The following is a 27,427-nucleotide window of genomic DNA, read 5'->3' on the forward strand; positions in this document are numbered from 1 at the left end:
TAAATATATATCATGAGCTAGTAGAAAAAAACAGTTTAGCGTTTGGCTTGTTTTAGCTCAGACAGCCCATAATCAACAGGAGACATAGCCTGTGCAGAGCCAGGAATTGTTCAATGCTCAAACAAGACACAGGGTCTGGTGCTTGAGGACACTCTGAACTATTTAACTTCTTAGTTACTGATCTCCGGCTGCTGTAGAACTACAAGTCCAAGCAAATGGCAAATGAAATGGTAAAGCATTCTTAAAAATAGTTATATTTCACAGGTAATGTTATGCAATGTTTGGCAAAAGTTATGCAAATATCATAGGCAAACCGAGGGGGGGTCCCTAGTGCCTGGAACCCCCCCCCCCTTCCCCTCCAAGCCGTGGCACTGTATAATTGAGGTGGCTGGACCCTGTCCCCGCTTCTCACGGCTCTGCTTGAAAAGGGAGAGCTGCGTGCACCTAACAGTAGTGCATGCAGCATTGCCCTTGTAAATTGTGGGGAAAGAAAGAGTTGGAGAGCAGCCAAGCACTGTCTAAAATTATAGCCACTCCCCCATGCATGCTGGTCACGCCCTCTGGCGGCGTGGTGTGGAAACCCCCTCTACAAATCCTGTGTTTGCCCCGAACACATACCTCCCAACTGTCCTGAATTAGGCAGCGGAATTCTGATGCTAGGGGATTGTCCTGATAGTCAGGGCTTTTGTCCCAACTGTCGGGACTATTGAGAGGTGCACCCCACTCACTTTGATGGGCGCTTGGCCTGTGCACTTGCCACATGGGCAAGCTGCAATGCAGGCTTATACTTACGGGGGAATTGGGGGCCCTTGTGGGAGGTGGCATGCCCTTCACGCATCCATACTCCCATTGTCCTGTGACTATTCGGCATTCACTGTCCCTATTCCAAAATAATTCCATGTTTAGAGTTATGTAATCATAAGAAATGACATCAAATGTGTCAAATTATTTATTAACGGTGTATAATAGAATTAGTTACACAGTGCGCACAGATGTATAATCCGAGATATGTCTAACACCTAATACCAGGTGCAAAAGTTCCAAGCATTCAAATGATCTCAGCCGAGTTCCTGCTTCCAAACTCCTTTCACAATATAGTTTAGGCAACAGCAGACTCGAGTCTGCGCGGCATCCCCTTTAAAATACCAATCTCCACGGGACAACTCCAACAGCTAAAATATAAAGCAAATGGGGGCGCTTCCATGGGGCATTGCAAAAAAATAAAATTTATTCATGTAAAACATAGAGACACGTATCAAAATTAAAAGGTTATTGTCATATAGTTTCGATGGGCGAAACACGTAGAGGGTTCAGACAAGGATCACCTCCTGAGAGTTTGGCTCAGATGAGAAAAATGATCATAGACCGCAGACGTGTGATATATCTCTATGCCGATAATCTTTTAAATTCGGTACATGTGTCTATGTTTAATATGAATTTGTTATTTTTTGATTGAAGAATCGTTTTTGATTCGTTTTGCTGCTATTTCTTTTTGCTGTCATCATTTTGTTCACAATTACAACCCAAAACCCCACAAAATCAATAAAATATGTGCCTTTTGTTCACTGGAACTGTGCTGTAGGTTCATCGCCTACCTATGGATCAGTCTATATCAGATGAAATCAGGGGGTAAATGTATCAACCTGAGAGTTTTCCGGTGGGTTTGAAAAGTGGAGATGTTGCCTATAGCAACCAATCAGATTCTAGCTGTCATTTTTTAGAATGTAGTAAAGAAATGACAGCTAGAATCTGATTGGTTTTTCTAACCCGCCAGAAAACTCTCAGCTTGATACATTTACCCCCAGGTCTCTTCATCTCAGGCTCCCATTGGCTAACTCTTGCTCTGAACCAACAAAGGGGTCACCCTGGTGTTTTTTTTTACCTGGGCTAAGTCACTTTTAATCCCTACGATCCCTCCACATCAATACCTGTTATATACTACCCAGGGCTGGTGCCTCCTAATCCAAGTGTTGTCACCTGCATTTAATGATCATTACATATGTCTAAAACACAGCGTGGGGAAAACATCCACAGTCAGTTTTTTAATGGGGTAAAACAAGCGACCAGACCAGATTTCACTGTTATTCTACATGTTTGTTTGACGGATAAGTACATTTTAACTACTTTGTTTTTTTTTCTGGATAAAGTAAGCTTTTTTGGCAGCATAGTAAAATAAAAATAATAATTTTAAAGTGCATTTTGCTCAATCTAAGACCTGAATTTATGACTCAGTACTTGGACACACTTCACACCCCCACAGCAGAGTGACTCCAGAGGCTAGATTTACTAAACTGCGGATTTGAAAAAGTGGAGATGTTGCCTATAGCAGCCAATCAGATTCTAGCTTTCATTTATTTAGTGCATTCTACAAAATGACAGCTAGAATCTGTTTGGTTGCTATAGGCAACATCTCCACTTTTTCAAACCCGCAGTTTAGTAAATATACCCCCAGATCTCTGAACTCCTAGGACTTTTACCCTCCCATCCGTAATGAAAACCTCCATTTTATTACTTTAGCTTCTCTAAATGATATATCCCCCACCCCGTACAAATTTCTTGATGTAACAGCTCTTAAATGTTGTGCCTTTTTCTCAGTCATTCATTTGTAAACTTGCCGGATGAAGGGCCCTCTGTGCTCTGAGAGCTTGCAAATATAATAATAATTTTGGGGGGTTAGCCAGTAAAGGTATCACTCCTATAATACTTTTGTCTTTTTTGACAGAAAAGTATTTAACATCACATAGATTTTTCTGGCTAACACGGTACCTCAATAATCATCATCATCATCACCATTTATTTATATAGCGCCACTGATTCCGCAGCGCTGTACAGAGAACTCAATCACATCAGTCCATGTCGCATTGGGGCTTACAGTCTAAATTCCCTAACATACACACACAGACAGAGAGAGAGACTAGGGTCAATTTTGAAAGCAGCCAATTAACCTACCAGTATGTTTTTGGAGTGTGGGAGGAAACCGGAGCACCCGGAGGAAACCTATGCAAACACGGGGAGAACATACAAACTCCTCACAGATAAGGCCATGGTCAATAATGGGTTACAACAGGTACATTTAGCAAACAAAGATATCTGTCTATGATTCTTCACTAGAAAGTTACCCCAAAATGAACTAGCTAATGGCTTGTCCTCCTATGGGGATGTACATATGTTATACAATGCATGGTGGAGGTAAAGGGTCCTATTTATCAAGCTTTAAACCATGCGGAAATGGCTGTTTAGGCATATTCTAGTATCCTGGTGATTTAACAAAAGCCTAACGCAGGAGATATCAGAGATATGCATTAAGCTAAGTATATCGCAGTCCCCATAATTCTCAATGGGGGCCAACATTTTAGGCTCGAGCTTGACCTCAATGGCTAACTCTATCTGAAGATCATGTTATCTATTCTAACCTATGAAGAGAGCATTGCAGGAGAGAGATCTTCGGATCGCCATCCAGCAAGCTTTGTGCTCTCTCCTCCATTATCTAACGGAACTGACTCTGCGTATACCTATAATTTTACTATTTTTTTTTCAAAGCGGACGAGTCTGTCTCAGGTCTCCCCTACTACAAGCACTGAAAGATTCAGTGTAAACCGTGTCTAACAGCAACTGACATATCAACCCCAGCTGAATTCAACATAATGGGCCTGTCAGTGCTGACCGACAGTGGATCTTCTTCGTGGTTTCCCTAGTCATACAGAAAGCTCCGATGATGTCACTGCTGTGATGTCACAGGACTTCCTCTGGTCAATGGGGAGGCCCACATTGAGATATACGTAGCGTGTGCTCTTAGTGCTGTGAACAGCACTAAGGTTTCGGGCCCACTTCCCTGGAACCCAAGGCTATCATTGACAGCCAAGGTTTGTGTATGGGATGGCACTAGGCAGCACACAGCCACTTGCTAAAAAACAAGTACAGTAAAGTGGAAGACAAGGTGAAATTTCCTTCACAACATGCTTCCCAAGAGTACTGCGGTGCCATCGACCCATTACTTTCCTTGCTCTCATAGAAAGTAATGGACTATACCTAGTCTGAGTAGGTAAAACTTTTCTGTGGTATATTCGGAGTAAATGCAGCATTAAAGAGAATCTGTGTCTTTATATATAGGCATAGAAATAATTGTGTTCATTATCCATTTTCAGCAGAAACAAAGGCAAGGGGGTATATTTACTAAACTGCTGGTTTGAAAAAGTGGAGATGTTGCCTATAGCAACCAATCAGATTCTAGCTGTCATTTTGTAGAATGTACTAAATAAATGGTAACTAGAATCTGATTGGTTGCTATAGGCAACATCTCCACTTTTTCAAACCAGCAGTTTAGTAAATCTATCTCAAGGTCTATCACAGTCCAAAAAGGACTCAATCAAAGTTTTATAAAATAGGCAAAAGCAGCGGTAAATGTATTTTTATTAAAAACCTGGGGCCTGATTTATTAAGGATCTTAACTTAAGAAACTTCTTATTTCAGTCTCCTGGACAAAACCATGTTACAATGCAAGGGATGCAAATTAGTATTCTGTTTTGCACATAAGTTAAATACTGACTGTTTTTTCATGTAGCACACAAATACTTGATAGCTTATTTGTGCGCTAACATTTAAAGTTGATATTTGTGTGCTACATGAAAAAACAGCCAGTATTTAACTTATGTGCAAAACAGAATACTAATTTGCACCCCTTGCATTGTAACATGGTTTTGTCCAAGAGACTGAAATAAGAAGTTTCTTAAGTTAAGATCCTTAATGAATCAGGCCCCTGGACTTATTGTAGCACACCTTTATAGATTAGGTTAGAGATACACACAATATCTATTATATAGAGATGACTGATTGTTGCAGGAAATCAATTGAGGGCAAGGCAAAGGGAAACTAGAATCACAATGCTCTTGTCACAATGAACAGCACTAGCAAAGACAGATAACTCCTAAGTATAGCTGTCCAACTCAGGCATTTCAGACTTACTAGTAACTTGTCTCAGTGCTGCCTTCAGTGACCTTTTGCATAGAGTGGATCACAAATATGGTCATGAAGCCATCATCTCTTTCTATATTAGCGGTACTGAAGAGCTGGCATAAAGCCCGTCCTCTACAGCTATTGGTTGAACGTCAGAAGGTTCCTTTTGTGCATCTGTTGCTATCAATCACTCCAGCCCTATGCATTGGTATCTTTTTCCCAAGGCACTTTTCTTCTTCACTTTTGCTGTTGTCTGCTGACGTTTGGCTTGTTGTCTCCCATCCAAGATCGCCTTTTATTGGATTATCTTATAGGGAATGCAAACTTGTTCTTCGCACTTAGGATTGAACTGATTCAACCTACTAGAACAATTCTTCACCTTATTATCACCTCTGGAAGCCAGCTGAATCAAAGGACACTGTGGGACTGCTAGTGGAAGGATTCAGAGCTTGACTACTCTTTTGCACTAAGATGGCCTCACAGAAAGTGTGGCTGTTATGCCTACTGGTCACGGTTATTTGCTCGTTCCAGGTCAACTTACTGCCTGGAGTTCAAGGGCAAGCCCAAGGAGGAGTCCATGGTGATGGCGATGATGATGATGATGACGATGATGATACTCATGTAGATCATGATGCTGCTGATGATGATGATGATGATGACGATGATGATGACGATGACAGTAAAGAAGACGATGATGACGACGATGATGACGATGATGATGATGACGATGATGACGACGACGACGACGACGATGATGATGACGACGATGATGACGACGATGACGACGACGATGATGATGATGATGACGACGACGATGATGATGACGACGACGATGATGACGATGATGATGACAACAAAGATGATAAAGATGATGACGATGATGATGACGATGATGACGACGATGATGACGACGACGATGATGATAAAGATGACGATGATGACGACGACGACGATGATGACGACGATGACGATGATCAAATTGTGAAAAAACATGAAGATGATGACGACGATGATGACGATGACGACGATGACGACGATGATGACGACGATGATGACGACGATGATGATGATGATGATGACGACGATGACAAACCTAAAAAACAAGAAAGTGCCAACGATGATGATGATGATGATGATGATGATGATGAAGGTAACTAAGACTAAAGTGTTTCATATTTTATAAAACAAATAGGGATCATCACTCAATTATAATTATTCCCACTAGTGGAAAAGTAGCATCAATATTTTTCTACATTGAAAAAACAAAAAAAAGAAATCAATGTCAGTAAAGTGTTATTTGTAAAGTAACAGCATTAGCTCACAGGCTTTATTTAACATATGGCTGCCGGCATGAACAAGATACCTAAACAGATTTGCATTGAGCCTTTGTCGCTGTGTGCTATGCCTTCGCTGCTTTATTAATCGCAAAATCAATGGGACATTGATATGGACTGGACTGAAGTCTTACTGGAAGGATCTGTTTTACTCCTGGCACAAAGTTGGGACACTACAAATAACGAATTTTTACAAATTTTACTTCTGGGTTAAATATTGATTGTAATTCTTTATGGAAAAAGAAAATCATTATATGACAATGAAAATTATGTCAGATAAAACCAGAAAATCAGTTAAAATAAATTTGTTTCATCTTCTATCTCCTACGATGTATTCTGTTGTGATGGAAATAGTTCTTGTACAGAGCTCTGAACTTGACCAGTTTTCAGGTCCCCCAGTATCCTCGTCACCCACCCCCCCTACAGACACACACATAATGGGTTAAGATCAACTTTGTTTGGTTTAAGATGTGTGTATATAACTATTAATTAAGAAATGAATTCCAGTATTCCATCTATTTTAATTGTTCTACCCTGATAAAAATAAATATGTCATTTAACTAGTACAGACGCCGTTTTGCATAATGTTTCTAGGTACAAATGCTTATGACAGTTATACATATTCCATTAAAAAAAATTAATTATGGAAAAATATATTGCAGCATGGCATCAAAATGCAGAATGCATAATATTATATTATTATAATTCTCATCTAGTTTTAAAAGCAAGATCTGGCAAACCTAATCTTTGGCTGAATGGGCAATTCATTTATTGAATGACTTGTGTACAAATCACATCCAGCCTCAAGGCACTATACTGTACCCTGCATTCACTTATATCTCCTTTACACCGTTCCTTCTAAATGAGCAATCTTGTTAAACCCAGACTTATAAAAATTCTGCAAGGTTGCACCGAACAGCAGATTCTCAGGACAGACCTCCAAGCTGGAGAACCCATTAGATTTGTATTTTTAATTGGTTAACTTCCAGATTGCACCTGAGAACCGTTAAAACTCACTGTCCAGGTCCCAGATAGAAACTCCGATCCTGTCCATTTCAATTAAAAAAAAAACCTGTTCAATTTTGTTCGTGAATGAAGGGGTTAATCTACTAACTGATTCCAAGCTACAGATCTACCCTATTAATAGACCTTTAAGAGAAAATCGAGCCACTCTGCCTGTCTGCCAGTAGCCTATAGTTTCTCATTGCATGTCAGAATGCCCAGATTATTACAATACCATTTTTCTAAACCACTTCTCTGCCAGAGGAACTAAACGAAAGCTAAACCTAACAAATTAATTAAAACCAAGATACAGACATACTAAAAAGGATGTTCTTTTCAAGAAATAACAGCGATTAGAGTATCGGGGCAGATTAGTAATTTAACCCTTGACCTCCAATTTGCAGTTCACTGATATGTGCACGGTCCTCCCTGACGGTGAAGGGGTTAACCTCGGTGCAGCTTGTGTTTCACTGTGCTTATTATAAAAGTGGTTACTGGTCACAGCTCTCTGCAGCTGCTGGAACAAATCTCACTTTCCAATTTAATAAATGCTTTAACTAAACAATATATTGTCCAGCATTATTTATTGTGGTTTCTGTGCATGGCTCGTGTTAGAGCCCAGAAATTCAGTGATTTAGTGCTTTGGCCTTTATAATTTTTTTATGATGACTGCTGTTTGTATACTACAACTCTGAGCATGTTATGAGGAGAATGATTGGATGTTTGGCTATGGTGAAAGCTATTAGCAAGACCAGGGGGTAAATGTATTAAGCTGACAGTTTTCCGACGGGTTGGAAAAGGGGAGATGTTGCCTATAGCAACCAATCAGATTCTAACTGTCATTTTGTAGAATGTACTAAATAAAATGACAGCTAGAATCTGATTGGTTGCTATAGGCAACATCTCCACTTTTCAAACCTGCTGGAAAACTCTCAGCTTGATACATTTACCCCCAGATTTCTAATTGGGCACATAATGCCCATATGCCCCTAGAGTAAAATGATACAGCAGACACTTTGGCCCCTCCCATTAAAGGCTTAAACAGATCACGTGACCTTTATAGCTATATAATAGGACAGCAAAGCGGTATATGTGCAGTTATATAAAAAAAATGCTGTTATTTTTGTTTAATCAAATCAGCTATGTTTTTCATTAGCTGTATCTTAATGCTGACTCTTCTCCTTGCAAATCCCATGAGAAAATAGCTAAATAGGTAGAAACAATTTCAGCAAGATTGGTTTGGCTTGTATTTGTGGAAGGAATTGGGGTAACATTTGGGCAGATCCCCTTTATGGAAAATATTTTTGCTCACAATCCCACCACTAGTCCCACCTAGTAGTTTACTTTGAATATTTTTATTTTTTTACTGGTAACATCAAAGCCAACCACTGTGGACAAAGATATGGTGGATACAGGGCACCTACTTATGAACTAAACCCAACGCTGTCGTCCTACAACTTGTATTGTCATTTGGATTACAATTTTATTAACACTGACACTGTGGCTATGCAATGTGTAACGTCGTTTGGAATTAATAACTTAAAGCATCAATTCAGACCGGCATAAAAACAAAACCTCTTCGTCTCTCCTCATACAGGCGATTCACACAAAGTCAACTAAGCTCTAAGGGGTATAATTACTAAACTGCATTTTTGAAAAAGTGGAGATGTTGCCTATAGCAACCAATCAAATTCCAGCTGTCATTTATTCAGTACATTCTACAAAATGACAGCTAGAATCTGATTGGTTGCTACAGGCAACATCTCCGCTTTTTGAAACCCGCAGTTTAGTAAATATACTCCTAATAGCCCTCTGTGACTTTGGCCAGGTTGTAAAAGTAGATGTTTTAAACATCTTAATAGTAAGCATGTAAAGCATATAACTTTACAAATATCACTTTACTGAATCTATAAGCTAAATTATAGTAAACTTCAATAATATTTAAACTCACACAAATTGTATTTTGGTAATATTTTTTTCCTTTTATGATGTAAAAATAAATAAGAAGAAAGAAATACAAGAATAAAAGGTGATATGAAATAATAGAGTACAACATTTAGAAGGACAGCCCCAATGTGTACACCTTCTCCGATACTTGGGCAAAGAGCTGACTACACCATTCTTAGAACATTCTATCCCATCATCAGGAGTGGAAAAGTGGCAGCTGTCTTCCACTATGGCTAGAGACCTGTGTGCACTGAAATGCTAGCGTTTAAACACAACATTGTGCAGGGTGGCACTGAATAGCAGATTTGCAAAGCAGAGTTCTAATTAAAGTCAACTTTTAAGACTTTTGCTTCCAGAATGCGTAGCCCAGGGTTGCCATCACAAACATGGAGCACCGTACGGCTTGGAATGTAGGCCACCACTTGCCCCTAGTAATTCACCCACATAGCCACAATTTAAGCCGTGCATTCAGGTGACTAATTGCAGTAGTATGGGTGTCAAAAAGCACAATAGCAATGTACTCTCCAACCTTGAGGAATATCGTACCCATGCCCATTGGTGTTTTCACTGGCTATTTTGGAGGCAGTATTCTATTAAAAAGAGGAGACACAAACTTCATAGTGCAAAACTGTATTGTAAATAACACCCTAAATCCTATATTGTACTCACATAATCAATAATCATTAGCAATAACAACATGCTGATGTTTTAAACAAGGTCCCGTTCCCATACAGAGTCATGACAGTGCTATGTCCAGGCCCTCTTCCCTTTGACTCTCAAGCCTGTAGTGCTCGTTGGGCTGAGAAGGCTCCAAACCTTTCTTCGATAAGCTCCGTGGTCATCCTTGTGGTGTCTTGGTTATTGCACTGGTCTACACTTGTTCTCCACTCTTACAAGATACCTCCACAGATTTTAAGTTTGCCCCCCAGGCCTGTTCTATATTAAATTTCCAAGGGCCAGGCCACCCACACCCTACATGGCCCCTCCTGACAGCTTAGATGGTCCAAGGGACAGGCAGAAAATGGTTTGATCCCTTCAATGGGATCAGCCATGTGAGGGGTGCCCAGTACTCCTTAGGTGTATTATTGGTGGGCCACACTATTATTGTTTGCACTGGAGGGAAGGCCCATCATTCAAAAACACCCATATTTTGAGCTTCCAGCTAATGATTGGGAGCTCCCAGCACAGATGTTTCAGACTAACCAGGCCCGCATAACACAAGCCCATTGATGCTGTTCAGTCCTACATGAGCAACTGCATACTGGGACTGAAGGCCCATCATCAGGAGTTTGCATATACGCACCAGCCAATGGGATTAGTTGTGCATTGAGCATTTCAGCTCAATGGCTACTGCATGTCTGCAGGACCTGATGAATGGCTGCCTTTGCTAGTCCTGTTCTTTTTGCCATATGCAGTTCTTTGGTTGGCCTGAGCATCCGCACTGGTGACCTTGTGGAGGATTATGAAGGTATACTGCTCCTAGGGCATCTGTGGTAAAGGTAGGTAATCAAGGAGGTTTGCATTGCAAAATCATCTTAGATCTAGGCTCTATATTATGTCTCCATCAGCGATATGATTTCTGAGTTATGTATCCACTGGAACTTGGGGATCTGCATTGTATAGTAACCAGCGATTAGGGGGTCTGCATTTTGTGGTGGTATCAGAATAGGGTCTGCATTATACAGTGGTCACTAGAGTGTTCTCTGCATTGTATAGTGGTCACTAGAATGTTCTCTGCATTGTATAGTGGTCACTAGAGTGTTCTCTGCATTGTATAGTGGTAATTAGAATGTTCTCTGCATTGTACACCGGTCACTAGGATGCATTTTATGGGTCACTAAAATGTTCTCTTTATTGTGAACCGGTCACTAAGACACTAAAATACTCTCTATATTGTATAACGAACTCTAGAATACTCTCTGTATTGTAAAACGGACACTGGAATACTCTCTATATTGTATAACAGACTCTGGAATGCTCTTTGTATTGCATCAGTCACTAGAATGCTCATTCTATTTAATACACACTCTGCTACATTACAGATAAATAATTAGCATATTAAGCAATTCTTGCACATGTCCCCCCAACTTTTTAGCCTTTGTTGCACCCCTGGGCTGTTAGGGAGCTATGCCATGATTTTGTCTCTCAATATATTTCTTTCTAATGAGAATCACCCTGAACCTTAGTTAGCTTAGTCAGAAAGTCAGAGGGTGTCTTTAGCTTACTGCAGTGTCAGGATATGAATTATGAGCAGTAAAGTAAACAAAGAAGATGAAGCTTGGCCACATGCCCGTCCTGCTGTGCTGAGCAACAATTGTCCTGTGTGGCCAAATTGGACAAGATCCAGCCATTTCACCCCTTTGTCCAACTGGCTGAATCACTTCTTTAGGCATGACTGGGGCCTGTTAGTGAAGAAGATAGTAGTCACCTGTAGTCATATTCCTACCACATTTACCAACATTCCAAATAATGATTGATTTGAATGAGATTGTTATTGGGGCATCACGGTTGGTTCTTTCCTAACCACACGTGCTGCAACATTGGGCCAATTGCACCATATCGGCCGCAATATTGAAGCGCGTGTATCGGCATAAGACAAGAAACCAATTGGCGACAGCTGGCTAATGTATGCTCCTGGTAATGAGCGCAACTGTGGAAGATTCAGACGATGTTGGTTAGTTCCCCTGGAGTGAATAATTAGTGTGATTCACTGGTCTGTGCTCGCAGCTGTTAAGAGTTGAAGAAGGTGCGAAGAAAAAATTGCAATTGGAACACACCACAGCATCATCATCATCATCATCACTATTTATTTATATAGAGCCACTGATTCCGCAGCGCTGTACAGAGAACTCATTCACATCAGTCCCTGCCCCATTGGAGCTTACAGTCTAAATTCCCTAACATACACACACAGACCGAGAGAGAGAGAGAGACTAGGGTCAGGGCCATCTTTTCCATTGGGCACGATGGGCAGCTGCCCGGGGGCCCTACGGGCAAGGGGGCCCCATAGGCAGGGCTCTTAATGAGAATAAATAATCCTGCAAAAGAAAAAACCTGCAAAAAAACCCTACAAGGGTCACTGAGCAAGTACATCTATCTATCTCTATCTCTATATATCTATATCTGTATCTGTATACATCTATATATATATATATATCTATATCTATATCTAGGGGCCCCCGGTGCACTGCTTTGCCCGGGGGCCCATAATGTTGTTAAGATGGCCCTAACTAAGGTCAATTTTTGATAGCAGCCAATTAACCTACCAGTATGTTTATGGAGTGTGGGAGGAAACCGGAGCACCCAGAGGAAACCCACGGAAACACGGGGAGAACATACAAACTCCCCACAGATAAGGCCATGGTCGGGAATTGAACTCATGACCCCAATGCTGTGAGGCAGAAGTTATAACCACTAAGCCACTGTAAGGCTAAAACTTGTTTCTGGTGAAAGATGGACAGAAAATGTACATTACACTAAACGCATTCACAAAGTATCAACCAATCAACTCTAAGGATCCCATTGACACTGCCTCATGTCTCTGGGAACAGCAGGCTTGTAGCTTATAGGATGAATCTTCTGATTTCATTCATTACTGCTGCACTGGTAGAGGGATTGACATGTTGATGCTGTAGCACAATTTCAATACTACAGTAAAGATTTCCGAGGAACCAGGAAAAAATTGGTGTAAATCCCAAGAAAGTGTAAAATGAGGGGAAAGTCCAAAAGCATTCACACTGCAGATAAAATAAGGAAAACACATGGCAATTTGCAGCTTACCAAGCAGACTTACTGTAAGATTGTTCCCCCTTGTGCAATGTATATGTGCTGAGTTTTAAGGGGAAAAAGTATTTATTGCTAATATAGCAAACACATCAGTAAAATATATACTGTATTTACAGTGTTTTATACATTTTCATTACTATATTATTATTATTATTATTATTATTGTTTATGTATATAATAAACAATACAAGTGGATGATCATCATCTATTTATTTATATTATTTATATGGTGCCACTAATTCCGCAGCGCTGTACAGAGAACCCATTGGAGCTTGCAATCTAAATCCCCTAACATACACACACACACAGACCGAGAGAGACTAAGGGCTAAATATACTAAGCTGCGGGTTTGAAAAAGTGGGGATGTTGCCAATAGCAACCAATCAGATTCTAGCTGTCATTATGTAGAAAGTACTAAATAAATGAAAGCTAGAATCCGATTGGTTTCTATAGGCAACATCCCCACTTTTTCAAACCCGCAGTTTAGTATATCTAGCCCTAAGGGCAATTTAGAAGCAGCCAATTAACCTACCAGTATGTTTCTGGAGTGTAAGAGGAAACCGGAGCACCTGGAGGAAACCCACGCAAACACGGGGAGAACATACAAACCCTACACAGATAAGGCCATGGTTGGGAATCAAATTCATGACCCCAGTGCTGTGAGGCAGAAGTGCTAAACGCTATGTGATCGGCCCCACAAAGTCTATTCAGGTGTCCAAAAACTAACTTGTGTCTCAGGATATAGCTCACAGCAGGGGCCTTTGAAGCTGCCACAGGTGACACTGCTATCTTCTAACATGGGGATGTGCAGAGCCACCGAATACACACACACACACACACACACACACAGACTCTCTTCTGGCTTCACATTTTACACTTTAGTAGCTCCACTTATCAATGGATTAATTTGATATACCATATTTACACTACAGTTATGATTTAGGCCTTATTCCCGACAATTATGTGATGGGTTAAGGACACCTTCCCTTTTTAAGGGATGGCATAGGGATTGACTGACAGGTCATTGCCCAGGCCAACTCCCACAGATTCCCCCTGGTTCCACTAGGATAGCTGTTAGCTGGGTCTCATTCGGGTCTCTGGTGAGAAGGGTTAAGAAGAAGTTAAATACCTCATTTGGCTGGGACTTCTGGTCCTTCAATAGCTGTGGGCTAACCTCTGCATTCTTGCCTACACTCTCTGTACCTCTCACTGACTGTGTCTCTTTGTGGGTGCTACTTGAGAGAACGCCTCCCTGCCACGAAAACTCCTATAAGTGGGAACCCCTTAATCCTGGCACAGCAGAATACCTACTTCCACTCTGCCCTGCTTCCCAGTTGCAAAATTCCCTGTCAGGGGGACACACTATGGATGATGTAATATAACATGACTTAGTATATCATAATGTAATATAACACAACATAAAATAACAATGCGGTATAACATAATGTAATATACCATGACATATTATAATATAACGTGGCATAACATGATGTGATATAACATGACATAATATAACATGATGTAGTATAACATAATGTCCTATAACATGAGGTAATACAACATGACATAATATACCATAGCGTGATATAACATGACATAATATAACATGATATAGTATAACAAGACATAATAAATAATAACGGAATAAAACATGATATAATAAAACAACGTAGTATAACATAATGTAATATAACATGACGTAGTATAACACAACGTAGTATAAGATGAGCCAATATGGCATAACGTAGTATAACATAACATAACATAATATAACATGACATAATATAACATAATGTAATATAACATGACGTAGCATAACATAGCATTGTATAACACATACTTACCAACTTGACAAAGTTGGTTTCTGGGAGAGGTGGGCATGATAGGGGCGGGGCCCCAAAATGTGCGTCATTTTGGACCCGCCCTTGTGACCTAAATGCGGGAGTCTCCCAGACATTCCGGGAGAGTTGGCAAGTATGGTATAACATGAGGTATTATAACATAATATAATATAGCATAATGTAATATAACATGACAAAATATAGCATGACATATTATAACATAAGGTAGTACATGTCATAATATAACATGACGTAGTATAACATAGCGTAGTATAACATGAGGTAATATAACATAACATAATATAACATAATGTAATATAACATGAACCACTGTACTAACCTGAACAATTTTAATAAGACACACACAAAAGGAAAACTCTGTACAGTACTATGGCAGTACAAAATACTTCTTAAGCTATGTGGTGTAAAATTCAAGAAAATGAAGTGTAGAATCAGGGCCCATTGAATGAAATTCATTATGGAATTATGTAAACGTGTAAATTCGAGAGCGTGTGAAATCTGTACATGTAAACTGTCATGTTGACTGAATGCTGCTGTAAAAAGTTCCGTAGATATCTGCGCCATCCTCATACTAACATGTGACGCCTGACATAGGGAGGAACTTGGTTAACGGGAGAGACGGTGCAATATAGTGGCTATTTCAGCATTTTCAACTGCTTTATATCAGGCTTTCATTGGTCCTCCTGGTTAGACGGCCAATAAAGCTGCATATAAAGTGTATGTACTAATGGGTCACATTGAGAGGCAAAGATGCCAGCGAGTCACAGAAATATCCAAAAGTAATATTTTGCATAGTGACAAAGCATAATAGTCAGCGTAGGGTTAAGGACATTACAATGGACCTATACTGGATGTCAGAGTGGTTTGTACCAGATAACATGTCTCTAATAATAGATACCCTCCGTCGGCCCATCTCACCCTGCCCCCCCCCGGCAGAAACATGCACCCCCTCCACAATACGTCCACACAGATAAAACACCCAACACGGGTCACATGCTCGGCTGTGACTTCCACCATTGTACCACTGGGGGACCGACTGACCGCTGGAGACTCTCCAACATCACTCTAACATTTCACATAGTGTCACGGGATTAGCTGACATATAACATCGATCCTTGATCTGGCGGCTTTGCGTGCCTGTTCCTTGTGGAGTCATAAATACAAGTACTGTAACCCTTATGGCTCCAGTACTGTACAAACACATATACTGTACAGCTATTCATCGCATCTAATGCTACAGCTATGCATTCCTCTCCCAAATTAAACTGCTGTTTAGAAATAATGTTCCAGCGAGGTTAGGTGGCTGATTAATAGATTGCCACAAACAGCACCGTTGCAGGAATTCAGCTTGTAATTAGTTCGTCACAGTGCCTGTAATTAGCTGAGATTGAAAACATACAGTAAAACCCCACTCCGCGTGGATAAGAAGAAATGTTTTGAAATCGCTGCCTTTAGGTGGTTTTCTGGGGATCCTGCTGAAAACAGAGAATGGAAATTAATTTAAAGTTCACAGAGGGCGGTCACTTTGTGCTGCAATTATGGATATCTTTATAGAGGAACATGAAAACTAACTGGGCAATTTACTGAGCTATAATAGGCAATGCCTAAACCCATAATGAGCTTCATTTGGTCCAGGATAAGATGGCTGCAATAGCAATGGCTATTGTGCTGTGCTTGGTCACTACTTCTCACCTCCTCCCATAACTCCTCCACCGAAAACGTCTCCTACTGCCAGACACACGACTGGTGGCTACCAGGAGCCATGGCTCTACACAAATTCACATGTCCATAATCCCCTGGAATTAGAAAAAGTTACTTCCACTGATGACCATAATTTAGAAGCCAGAAGGTCCCCAGAAAATGGGCAACAACCGCAAGCGAAATGGGGCAAAAATGAAATTCCTGGGGGTAATGCTGCCGATTCACATGCTGTTAGTTGGATTGTAGACCCCTTTAAATGTGAAATTGTTGTTGTACCAGAAGAGCCTCAAGGGTTGGCAGAGGCACTTCTTGATCTTTGATGCAATAATGAAGCATGTATTGCATTTGAAAACAAAGCCGATCTGTCATATTTTTGGATGTCGTCAGATGCAAAGGCATCAAAATTGCACATGAGGAGGCAGTTAAAAAGTTGCTGCCTTTTGCAACAACCTACCTTTACGAACAAGGATTTTCCACTCTAACGAAGATAAAAACAAAGCAGAGAAATCGATTGACGCTGAATACTGTATCCAAATTGCTTGGACAAATGCCCCAATATTGATGCTCTTGTATCAAAAATGAAGCAACATCATTTCTTCAAAACCTGAAGTTTTGAAGTTGAAGCTTTCAAAGAAATTTTGAATAGATTCAATAAAATTTAGAATTTTTGAATTACAATAATAAATAATATATAATTTCCTTCCTTTCAAATCAAGGGGGTAACATCGGCGCATCTAAATATATTTGGGGGTAAAAGGTAAAATAGTTCCCTGACCCCTGCTCTACAGCAATGCTTTCTCCACAGGATTAATGGCTAATGCCATCTATAGATGGTGTTAGCCATTCCGGACAAGTTTCGAAAAGGTAAGCTTTCGGAACTTGATAAAATTGCCCAGACCGCAGTCCCCAATGAATATTATGGGGACTGTGGTTTAATTCAGTAACTTTACTTAAAAATACCTAAACCATGCAAAAGACGCAGTTTCCCAAAGTTTTAGGGCTTCATATAAAGGCCCCCTAGACCCATTGTCAAAAAAACCGTTAATGTAACAGTGCCAATTGAATTTAGCAGAAGGTGACACAGAACTACCATAGATATTTTGTACCACAAACCTTATACAACCATTGGTACATCGCTGCCATCCTAGAAGTGACATTAATAGAGAACATGCTGATCCCACAAACGTATAGACGACCAGGTTCACACAAGACCAAAATGTTTACTTACAGCCAGTCCAGTCGGACCACTATTCCAGTCACACTATCTTATTTATAATAATTGTTCATAGACATCAGTTATTATTTACATAGGTAAGTAAACAGAGAGTATTGTTACTGCCTTCCAATACCAGATTATGCTCCTATCGTAATCCCTGGTTAGAAATCACTATCACATCACGTTTATGTTAATAAAAATACATTTTCTTTCACTTGGACACAATAATCCTCCTCCCCAGCAACATATATATTAATAATCCTCCAATAATTTATAGATTTATTTCATTAGAAGGCGGGCTGATCTTTCCTGCCTATCAATGACATTTTTGAAAATTGGTGAACAGCGACCAATAAAACGTTTACATTCATATACTTTACAAAACTAGGAATATGGCGGAAAGAGTCTGGGCGACTATCGGTTGTGCTGCAGGATCTATTGAGCCTATTTAGTGACAGGTACCTAGACCAGAGGCAGGTTATCTAAAAAGGGGCCCTAAGCAGAAATCATGGTGGGGCCCCTTACATGGTAAACTCATTGGCAGCAGTATAGCACATATCACATTGCATGTTAAACAGATCCCACTACACAAATCCTTTAAATTGTTTTATATTTTTTACTGCAAAATGTGTCAAAAAAAGTAAATAGTTGGCGCCCTATTTTAAGCCCATGTTCTGTGACCATAGTGTACTGCAGAGCCCATGTTCTGATGACCATAGTGTACTGCAGAGCCCATGTTCTGTGACCATAGTGTAATGTAGAGCCCATGTTCTGGTGACCATAGTGTACTGCAGAGCCCATGTTCTGTGACCATAGTGTAATGCAGAGCCCATGTTCTGTGACCATAGTGTAATGCAGAGCCCATGTTCTGGTGACCATAGTGTAATGCAGAGCCCATGTTCTGCTGACCATAGTGTACTGCAGAGCCCATGTTCTGTGACCATAGTGTAATGTAGAGCCCATGTTCTGGTGACCATAGTGTACTGCAGAGCCCATGTTCTGGTGACCATAGTGTAATGTAGAGCCCATGTTCTGGTGACCATAGTGTAATGCAGAGCCCATGTTCTGGTGACCATAGTGTACTGCAGAGCCCATGTTCTGGTGACCATAGTGTAATGCAGAGCCCATGTTCTGCTGACCATAGTGTACTGCAGAGCCCATGTTCTGGTGACCATAGTGTACTGCAGAGCCCATGTTCTGTGACCATAGTGTAATGTAGAGCCCATGTTCTGGTGACCACAGTGTACTGCAGAGCCCATGTTCTGTGACCATAGTGTACTACAGAGCCCATGTTCTGTGACCATAGTGTAATGTAGAGCCCATGTTCTGGTGACCATAGTGTAATGTAGAGCCCATGTTCTGGTGACCATAGTGTAATGTAGAGCCCATGTTCTGGTGACCACAGTGTACTGCAGAGCCCATGTTCTGTGACCATAGTGTAATGCAGAGCCCATGTTCTGGTGACCATAGTGTAATGTAGAGCCCATGTTCTGGTGACCATAGTGTAATGTAGAGCCCATGTTCTGTGACCATAGTGTACTGCAGAGCCCATATCCTGGTGACCATAGTGTAATGTAGAGCCCATGTTCTGGTGACCATAGTGTAATGCAGAGCCCATGTTCTGTGACCATAGTGTACTGCAGAGCCCATGTTCTGTGACCATAGTGTACTGCAGAGCCCATGTTCTAGTGACCATAGTGTAATGTAGAGCCCATGTTCTGGTGACCATAGTGTAATGTAGAGCCCATGTTCTGGTGACCATAGTGTAATGCAGAGCCCATATCCTGGTGACCATAGTGTAATGCAGAGCCCATGTTCTGTGACCATAGTGTAATGCAGAGCCCATGTTCTGTGACCATAGTGTAATGCAGAGCCCATATCCTGGTGACCATAGTGTAATGCAGAGCCCATGTTCTGTGACCACAGTGTAATACAGAGCCCATGTTCTGGTGACCATAGTGTAATGCAGAGCCCATGTTCTGTGACCATAGTGTAATGCAGAGCCCATGTTCTGTGACCATAGTGTAATGCAGAGCCCATGTTCTGGTGACCACAGTGTACTGCAGAGCCCATGTTCTGTGACCGTAGTGTAATGCAGAGCCCATGTTCTGCTGACCATAGTGTAATGCAGAGCCCATGTTCTGGTGACCATAGTGTAATGTAGAGCCCATGTTCTGTGACCATAGTGTAATGCAGAGCCCATGTTCTGGTGACCATAGTGTAATGCAGAGCCCATGTTCTGTGACCATAGTGTACTGCAGAGCCCATGTTCTGTGACCATAGTGTAATGCAGAGCCCATGTTCTGGTGACCATAGTGTAATGCAGAGCCCATGTTCTGGTGACCACAGTGTAATGCAGAGCCCATGTTCTGTGACCGTAGTGTAATGCAGAGCCCATGTTCTGTGACCGTAGTGTAATGCAGAGCCCATGTTCTGGTGACCACAGTGTAATGCAGAGCCCATGTTCTGTGACCGTAGTGTAATGCAGAGCCCATGTTCTGTGACCATAGTGTAATGCAGAGCCCATGTTCTGTGACCATAGTGTAATGTAGAGCCCATGTTCTGTGACCATAGTGTAATGTAGAGCCCATGTTCTGCTGACCATAGTGTAATGTAGAGCCCATGTTCTGCTGACCATAGTGTAATACAGAGCCCATATCCTGGTGACCATAGTGTAATGCAGAGCCCATGTTCTGCTGACCATAGTGTAATACAGAGCCCATATCCTGGTGACCATAGTGTAATGTAGAGCCCATGTTCTGGTGACCATAGTGTAATGCAGAGCCCATGTTCTGGTGACCATAGTGTAATGCAGAGCCCATGTTCTGGTGACCACAGTGTAATGCAGAGCCCATGTTCTGCTGACCATAGTGTAATGTAGAGCCCATGTTCTGCTGACCATAGTGTAATGCAGAGCCCATGTTCTGTGACCATAGTGTAATGCAGAGCCCATGTTCTGTGACCATAGTGTAATGCAGAGCCCATGTTCTGGTGACCATAGTGTACTGCAGAGCCCATGTTCTGTGACCATAGTGTACTGCAGAGCCCATGTTCTGTGACCACAGTGTAATGCAGAGCCCATGTTCTGTGACCATAGTGTAATGCAGAGCCCATGTTCTGGTGACCATAGTGTAATGCAGAGCCCATGTTCTGCTGACCATAGTGTAATGCAGAGCCCATGTTCTGTGACCATAGTGTAATGCAGAGCCCATGTTCTGTGACCATAGTGTAATGCAGAGCCCATATTCTGGTGACCATAGTGTAATGTAGAGCCCATGTTCTGGTGACCATAGTGTAATGCAGAGCCCATGTTCTGGTGACCATAGTGTAATGCAGAGCCCATGTTCTGGTGACCATAGTGTAATGCAGAGCCCATGTTCTGTGACCACAGTGTAATGCAGAGCCCATGTTCTGGTGACCATAGTGTACTGCAGAGCCCATATCCTGGTGACCACAGTGTAATGCAGAGCCCATGTTCTGGTGACCATAGTGTAATGCAGAGCCCATGTTCTGGTGACCATAGTGTAATGCAGAGCCCATGTTCTGTGACCATAGTGTACTGCAGAGCCCATGTTCTGTGACCATAGTGTACTGCAGAGCCCATGTTCTGGTGACCATAGTGTACTGCAGAGCCCATGTTCTGGTGACCATAGTGTACTGCAGAGCCCATGTTCTGTGACCATAGTGTACTGCAGAGCCCATGTTCTGGTGACCATAGTGTAATGCAGAGCCCATGTTCTGCTGACCATAGTGTAATGCAGAGCCCATGTTCTGTGACCATAGTGTACTGCAGAGCCCATGTTCTGGTGACCATAGTGTAATGCAGAGCCCATGTTCTGGTGACCATAGTGTAATGCAGAGCCCATGTTCTGGTGACCATAGTGTAATGTAGAGCCCATGTTCTGCTGACCATAGTGTAATGTAGAGCCCATGTTCTGTGACCATAGTGTAATGCAGAGCCCATGTTCTGGTGACCATAGTGTAATGCAGAGCCCATGTTCTGCTGACCATAGTGTAATGCAGAGCCCATGTTCTGCTGACCATAGTGTAATGCAGAGCCCATGTTCTGGTGACCATAGTGTAATGCAGAGCCCATGTTCTGGTGACCATAGTGTAATGTAGAGCCCATGTTCTGTGACCATAGTGTAATGCAGAGCCCATGTTCTGGTGACCATAGTGTACTGCAGAGCCCATGTTCTGGTGACCATAGTGTAATGCAGAGCCCATGTTCTGGTGACCATAGTGTAATGTAGAGCCCATGTTCTGTGACCATACTGTAATGCAGAGCCCATGTTCTGGTGACCATAGTGTAATGCAGAGCCCATGTTCTGGTGACCATAGTGTAATGCAGAGCCCATGTTCTGTGACCATAGTGTAATGCAGAGCCCATGTTCTGGTGACCATAGTGTAATGCAGAGCCCATATCCTGGTGACCACAGTGTAATGCAGAGCCCATGTTCTGGTGACCATAGTGTAATGTAGAGCCCATGTTCTGTGACCATAGTGTAATGCAGAGCCCATGTTCTGCTGACCATAGTGTAATGCAGAGCCCATATCCTGGTGACCATAGTGTAAGGCAGAGCCCATGTTCTGGTGACCATAGTGTAATGCAGAGCCCATGTTCTGGTGACCATAGTGTAATGCAGAGCCCATGTTCTGTGACCATACTGTAATGCAGAGCCCATGTTCTGGTGACCATAGTGTAATGCAGAGCCCATGTTCTGGTGACCATAGTGTAATGCAGAGCCCATATCCTGGTGACCACAGTGTAATGCAGAGCCCATGTTCTGGTGACCATAGTGTAATGTAGAGCCCATGTTCTGTGACCATACTGTAATGCAGAGCTCATGTTCTGGTGACCATAGTGTAATGCAGAGCCCATGTTCTGGTGACCATAGTGTAATGCAGAGCCCATGTTCTGGTGACCATAGTGTAATGCAGAGCCCATATCCTGGTGACCACAGTGTAATGCAGAGCCCATGTTCTGTGACCATAGTGTAATGCAGAGCCCATGTTCTGTGACCATAGTGTAATGCAGAGCCCATGTTCTGCTGACCATAGTGTAATGCAGAGCCCATGTTCTGTGACCATAGTGTAATGCAGAGCCCATGTTCTGCTGACCATAGTGTAATGCAGAGCCCATGTTCTGTGACCATAGTGTAATGCAGAGCCCATGTTCTGTGACCATACTGTAATGCAGAGCTCATGTTCTGGTGACCATAGTGTAATACAGAGCCCATGTTCTGGTGACCATAGTGTAATGCAGAGCCCATGTTCTGGTGACCATAGTGTAATGCAGAGCCCATATCCTGGTGACCACAGTGTAATGCAGAGCCCATGTTCTGTGACCATAGTGTAATGCAGAGCCCATGTTCTGTGACCATAGTGTAATGCAGAGCCCATGTTCTGCTGACCATAGTGTAATGCAGAGCCCATGTTCTGTGACCATAGTGTAATGCAGAGCCCATGTTCTGCTGACCATAGTGTAATGCAGAGCCCATGTTCTGCTGACCATAGTGTAATGCAGAGCCCATGTTCTGCTGACCATAGTGTAATGCAGAGCCCATGTTCCAGTAACCACAGTGTAATGCAGAACCCATATTCTGGTGACCACAGTGTAATGCAGAGCCCATGTTCTGGTGACCATAGTGTAATGCAGAGCCCATGTTCTGCTGACCATAGTGTAATGCAGAGCCCATGTTCTGGTGACCATAGTGTAATGCAGAGCCCATGTTCTGTGACCATAGTGTAATGCAGAGCCCATGTTCTGGTGACCACAGTGTATTGCAGAGCCCATGTTCTGCTGACCATAGTGTAATGCAGAGCCCATGTTCTGGTGACTATAGTGTAATGCAGAGCCCATGTTCTGCTGACCATAGTGTAATGCAGAGCCCATGTTCCAGTAACCACAGTGTAATGCAGAACCCATATTCTGGTGACCACAGTGTAATGCAGAGCCCATGTTCTGGTGACCATAGTGTAATGCAGAGCCCATGTTCTGTGACCATAGTGTAATGCAGAGCCCATGTTCTGGTGACATAGTACAATTGCTGACATAAATATACGTATCATTCTTGGACCATGCTCACATGCACTAGCTCAATGAGCTGCTTCCTCTCTGCACTACCAAGTCTCTATGTGTAGACTGGCAGGATGAGCAGCCTACGCAGAGATTGGACCAGGGAACGTGTAGCTAAGAGGACAGTAACTGCTGTGGCTGGTTTCCCGGACTCCTGAAACCCAGGCAGGTTCTTGTAAACCAGACTGTCCATCCTAGTGGAGGTGGACGAGGGTATCTCTATGGATGTATATCAGAACCCCTATTGAGGGACAGCTTGGACAGAATGATGGACAGAGAAATTTTAGATGCAAAAGAGTGTATTTCACAGACAGGTAGAGAGATGGTTTATTTGCAACCATCCGGCTTATAAATTAATTGTTGCCAACATTTTAAAATAATGTACACTTTAAAGCTGAGCACATGCATGTGTGGTACGGTCTAAGAGGACATACAAGGACTACAACCCCATCATGCTATGTTTACTGAATTTTGTTTAATGTCATTTATTTATATTTTACTGTTCCTACTCTATAAAAAGTGATGAGCCTATTTTGGAACATGCATTAATTGTACAACCACTTACAACTTACAAGATGACAAGTTTATTTATTGATTCAAATCAATGATTTGTGATATGGGAAGAACTTTTACCAAATATGGCAGTGTACAGTATGTAACAAAGGAATGATTTGAGTAAATATAGCTGTTTTCCGACATTCAGGCCTATTTATTCCAACTTCTAAATCTTCACAAAATAGTTTATGGGGTCCACTTCCCCTTTAAGAGACGTTTATACAACAGTGGTCATTTTTACAGACCATAATTTGTGGCCAGGTCTTATTATTGAAGTCTACAACATGTCAGCTCCCACAATAGGTGTGATGCAGTGCAAGAAGGACAGTTTAAAGGCCCTCTATATTTAGGATTTCTATTAACCATACACTTGTCAATTATTTTTGCACTTTTGCCATTGAAGATGACGACGACGACGACGACGATGATGATGATGATGACGATGAAGCATACAAAGCCGGCTCACTATGCCGCTACTGCGCATTCTGCAAGGTGAGCTACCTAATTAAAGCAAGGCAAGTTACCAGATTGTGTACATAACCAGGATCTCATATTAATCTACTTACAATAACTACTCAATGAATTGCATTTAATAAACCTTCAGCCATGTACCAGTAACTCTGGAATTCTGTGAACTGACCCACCCATGGGGGTATGAGACAGAGGGGGTCATGTAGAGTTGGGTGTAAGTCTGACTTATTAGCGCAAAAAGCATGTTTTTGAACTAACACGGAATGTCCGGGAGACTCCCGAAATCCGGGTCAGTCTCCTGAACTCCTGGGACAACAGGAAAGTCTCCCGCATCCCGCAATTCCCTGGCCAAAATAACTTGACTCCCGGTGAATCGCGCCATTTACGTTGCAGGGGCATAATGACGCGTTTGACCGCCCCTCCCGCCCTCTAATCATGCCCCTCGCCCAGACTGCACTGCATGAAAGTAGGCAAGTATGTAGTACAGTAAGGCATGTTTACGTTCCTTAGGTACTATGCTCCGGGAGATATAGCCTCAGATACACCTCTAGGAGGGACTACAGGTTCCAGCAGGCCCTTGGTGCCAGGGCAAGCTGGCACTTGTGTTTCACCAAGTGCCAGCTTGCCCTAGAAGCCATAGGTATGCTATACTTGCTAACATAGGCAAGTTGTTTCCCGGGAGGTCCGGGGGGCAGGTGGGTGGGTGTGGGCCGGGTTCTAAGAATTGCGTCATTAGCCCCGCCTCCAAAAACTGTCATCACTTTTATTGACCAATAAAAACAGGGGGTAGGGCCGCGATGACACATGTACGACGTCACTAAGTCCCGTCTCCTCAGTTTAATTTACAGAGCTGGCCGAGATCCGGGAGAATTGCCTGCTCTCCCGGGAGTCCATGAGGACTCCCAGAAATTCGGGCGTCTCCCGGACATTCCGGGAGAGTAGGCAACTATGAGGTATGCTGGCACTTGTAGTACTATAAGTACCAGCATGCTCAAACCCTTAATGGATAACAAGTAAGGAATCAACTTTGCAATATAGAATGTATTACTGGGCCTGATTCATTAAGGAAAGTTAAGCAAAAGTAAGTAAGGCAAAACCATGTTGCATTGGAGGGAGAGGTATATTAAAGATGTGATGACAGATTTATATTTGGGGTAGGGCATGTTCTAGCTCAACTTTAAATTTCAGTGTACAAATAAGCTATCAAGTATTTGTGTGCTAGATGAAAAAATAGCCAGTATTTATCTTATGTGCAAAATAATAAACTAATTTGCACCCCTGGCATTGTAACATGGTTTTGTCCAGAACACTTGAATAAGAAAACTTACTCAGTTTTTTGCTTAACTTTCCATAATGAATCAGGCCCATTGTCTGGATTAGTGGGTTAACCCTTTGTGAATGGTCTAATAGCAATACCAATATAGTTTTTATTCAGGGATAAGCATAATTTTCAAAACTATTCTACGAAATATTCATCTTGTTCTGCATTTGATCACAACATTTTCATACTTCTCCGGTGAAATGTGGCCTTAGGCCTTCTAAGTCCTGCGCCAACCACACCACACGGATACATACCTATAGATTATCAGCTTTGTCAATAACCAGTCTTGTTTTATTACCATGTTTGTTCCCAATTGTAAAGCACCACAGAGTATGTCGGCCCTACATAAATAAATGATAATTAAATTAAACCTGAAGAGGAACTCAAATACTGTATCGGCAGAACTTCGACACCTCTGCAAAACAGCATTTTAGATTTGCGTGAAATTTCAGGCAGCCATTTTGTTGGTTGAACCAGTATTTATTTATTAGAATGCAACCAATCAATTCACTAGAAAGTAGTGATGTCACTGAGAGACTTTATGACCAATATTCCAGAGGTTTTGATCCTGTTGACCTTATTTGTATCCCCTGCTCCATGAGTGTCATATATTGTCAGTCAAGCATCATTGTGTACATTTAGATTTATCAAACCTTTTACAAAGGAAAGTTGAGGTGTTGCCCATAGCAACCAATCAGATTCTAGCTACCATTTATCTAGTGCATGCTAGAAACTGAGAGCTGAGATCTGATTGGCTGCTTTAGGCAATATCTCCACTTTTCTTTGTTAGTCTTTGGTTTAATGGTAGTGTATAAGTGAGGGTTATGTCATGTAAACAAGATGCTTTTACCTCTTCCAGCACTGTGACGAATGCGACAAATGTCCCTGTGAAGAAAAGGATAAGAGTGAGCACTGTAAAAACTGCGAGGTGAGTGTCAGCCGATATGTTTAAAGGCAGCGTAAGTGCTCACTTAAGTATTGTCACATTACAATCCTAAGGACAGCACAAGTGAATTAACCATTTTCTCTCTGCAGTACTGCCAGTTCTGTTATGTGTGCCCAGTTATATGTGAGACAGCTTGCAAGCCTGGTAAGTCCCTAAGAAAATATATTGAGTGGTATCAAGATTGTATTATAATGAGTGTTCTGCATTGGAATGTTTAACATTAATCAGATGGGACAAACCACAGGAAAAAAAAG

At 41.9% G+C, this 27,427-nt stretch overlaps 1 protein-coding gene across 1 annotated transcript in view; it reads left to right on the plus strand.

The window, feature by feature from the left end:
• The first annotated feature begins 5,183 nt into the window (after positions 1-5,183).
• The window catches only part of HRC (histidine rich calcium binding protein), a 28,829-nt gene continuing 6,585 nt past the window's right edge, over positions 5,184-27,427 (plus strand). The window contains exons 1-4 of the mRNA XM_075191497.1: positions 5,184-6,103; positions 24,839-24,927; positions 27,087-27,155; positions 27,263-27,317. Coding sequence (XP_075047598.1) covers positions 5,425-6,103; positions 24,839-24,927; positions 27,087-27,155; positions 27,263-27,317 — 892 coding nt within the window. The 5' untranslated portion in view covers positions 5,184-5,424. The remainder of the gene's footprint in view (positions 6,104-24,838; positions 24,928-27,086; positions 27,156-27,262; positions 27,318-27,427) is intronic.

The sequence above is a fragment of the Mixophyes fleayi genome, chromosome 11 (assembly GCF_038048845.1).
Source record: "Mixophyes fleayi isolate aMixFle1 chromosome 11, aMixFle1.hap1, whole genome shotgun sequence".
Lineage (NCBI taxonomy): Eukaryota > Metazoa > Chordata > Amphibia > Anura > Limnodynastidae > Mixophyes > Mixophyes fleayi.